Here is a 2,323-nt window from a genome sequence, read left to right as displayed (position 1 = left end):
GCGGTTGAAGAACATGGCCCATTCCATTGCTGAGAGGTAAGACAAGGGGGCAAGCCTTGGTGATTCACTTGGACCTGACCTGGGAGTGTCAGCTCAGTGGGCATTAGCTCCTGACCTTGTTTCTGCTGGCTGGACTGTGACATCCACAGCAGTGTATTCAGGAAGACAGAGAAGAGATCAGAATTTATCCTGGCCTGCTCATGATGGCTTGCAGTACTGAAACCAGAAATGTCATCTTCAGGGGCAGGCCAGGTCAATTTGGCAAGCAGCTTTACCTGTAGGTGAATCAGGAAAAGGGAATTGCAGGATTGCCAACTGGAGACAGCAATAAATATAATGAATTGCATGTTTTAGATAATTTTAAAGCAAAATATTGTTAACAGTTTGCAGAATCACTGCAGTTCTCTTTGAAATAGCATTGAGAGAGCTACAAAGCCAATAATTCTGAGCTGTAACAGCAGAGCAGCGAGTTCAGGAGCTGTCTGAAAATTATTTCACTGCTGCTTAAATGAAAGCTAAAAAGGGAACATTTAAGCTGAGATGTGTATGTGGCTAATGTAACCAGTGGGCCTCATTTCCACAGCCTGTTACTTTACAGAAGTGACATGTGGTGTTTAGAAAAGAGAGAGAGATGGAAGCGACCAAAAGGAATGTCACCTGCAGTGTCAGCGTGCTAATTAGGATACGTGTTTGAGAGACATCAGTGCTCAAGATTCATTAGCAGCTAGAAGTCAGGAATAACCTGCTTCTGAAAGGCTGTAATTGCAAAATTGCTTTGGGATTTTTGAAACCATCTTCTTTCGGTGCATCTTGTCACAGTGACTGCCAGGGACTATTCTTACATTTTACTAGAGCAACATGTCGGTACCTGTGAGAAATGTCATACTGCTTTTCCCCAAACATTCTGGTGGGGAGGGAATAAAAATAAACCAAGCATGCTTGCTGGCAGTTTGAAATTGAGAAGACAAATACAGCAATGTATTGATTTCACTCAGAGGCCTTTGCCTTTCTTCTTTTGACAAGTGGCATTTGCCAGTCACTCCTTCAGTCAGCCTCTCCTTCATTTCGCCAGGCTGCAGACCAAGTGCAAATTGGTACCGTATTGACTTACTCAGTGACTCATTTGGTAGCAGGCATTAAGGAGAATTAAACCTATGGCTTGAGTTTAAGCTTCAGCAAAGGCCATAATGGACTTTGTTTTGCTGCTTGCTTTGATCTGTGTGAGAGTGCTAAATATGACTGTTCAATAATGGCACTTTACAGCCGCAGACCTTCCTGATTGCAAAGCCAGAACGGCTCTGATTAGCTCAGCTTCTTACCAATTAAATGTAATACAGGGCTTTTCTTCAGCAATGCAGCTTCCCTCCTGTGCATTCTTCTGGTGGTTTTGGACCCTGGGAGACACCCAACAGAAAAAGCCAAGAGGCTATTTGACTTCCTCCCCTGCAACAGCAAAGTGCATGGTGTGTACCATGTACTTGACCACTCTTACTATTGCCTTAAGCAGGGAGCTCCTTTCTGACCTTGTGCTACCAGGAGTGAGAGCAGACAGCCCCCCAGTTCATCTCCTAGCAAGTGTAGCTAGAGCAAACATGTGGAAGCATCTAATCCATTTTTAAGTCTGAACTTCTTGCCTGAAGCAGGCAGTTGTGCTGGAGAATTGTCTGCTGTGAAACTGTGTTAAGCGTGCTCGTACAGCTCTTGCCTTGCAGCTCTCTGGTTCCTCTTGCTGTTTTCCCCATGAATATGGGAAGTGTACACATTTAAAAGGAAACAAATGCTGGATTTGATGGAAAACTAGAAGTGAATAGAAGTATAAAAAAAAGCCACAACCTGTGAAAATTCTGCCTCCTGGTTAAGGAATATTAAAGCTGTTCTTTGTTAGATGCCTTCTGTCCTTGTGCTTGATGTCTCTGCTTCCAAGAATTGCAAGAGCACGTTTATAAATGGCTTCCATTTTGCACAATAAAATTGTAAAACACTTTTTTTCAGGTACAAAGCTCAGGGGATAAGTGCAAAGAAATCCATTGACTCCACGTTCTACCTTCTGCTAGACTTAATCACGTTTTTTGATGAATATCACACCGGTCACATTGACAGGGCCTTTGATGTAAGTTTTAAGAGTTCTGTTTGAAGTGCAGCCTTCCTAATGCTCTTGAAAGCCCAGAATGTCTCAAAATAACATCACTTAAAATAAAAAAAAAAATACATTTAATGAGTTAGAAGGTGCTGCAATACTGCAGGAATTTAAAAATGTGTTTCTTCCTTGTTGTTTGTTAATCAGGATAATCTTTCTGAAGCTCTTTGGTAGACATTGAACGAA

General features: G+C 42.2%; 1 protein-coding gene across 1 annotated transcript in view; it reads left to right on the top strand.

Annotated features, from left to right (window-relative positions):
- NUP93 (nucleoporin 93) overlaps positions 1 to 2,323 on the top strand; it is a 33,945-nt gene that overhangs the window by 25,252 nt on the left and 6,370 nt on the right. The window contains exons 15-16 of the mRNA XM_010174837.1: positions 1 to 36; positions 1,993 to 2,110. The exon at positions 1 to 36 is cut by the window's left edge and continues 68 nt beyond it. Of these exons, the coding sequence (XP_010173139.1) occupies positions 1 to 36; positions 1,993 to 2,110 (154 nt within the window). The remainder of the gene's footprint in view (positions 37 to 1,992; positions 2,111 to 2,323) is intronic.

Source organism: Antrostomus carolinensis, unplaced genomic scaffold (genome assembly GCF_000700745.2).
Source record: "Antrostomus carolinensis isolate BGI_N321 unplaced genomic scaffold, ASM70074v2 scaffold24870, whole genome shotgun sequence".
NCBI classification, from domain to species: Eukaryota; Metazoa; Chordata; class Aves; order Caprimulgiformes; family Caprimulgidae; genus Antrostomus; species Antrostomus carolinensis.
The sequence above is the reverse complement of the archived record's forward strand: the minus strand, read 5'-3'. Positions and strand labels throughout refer to the sequence as shown.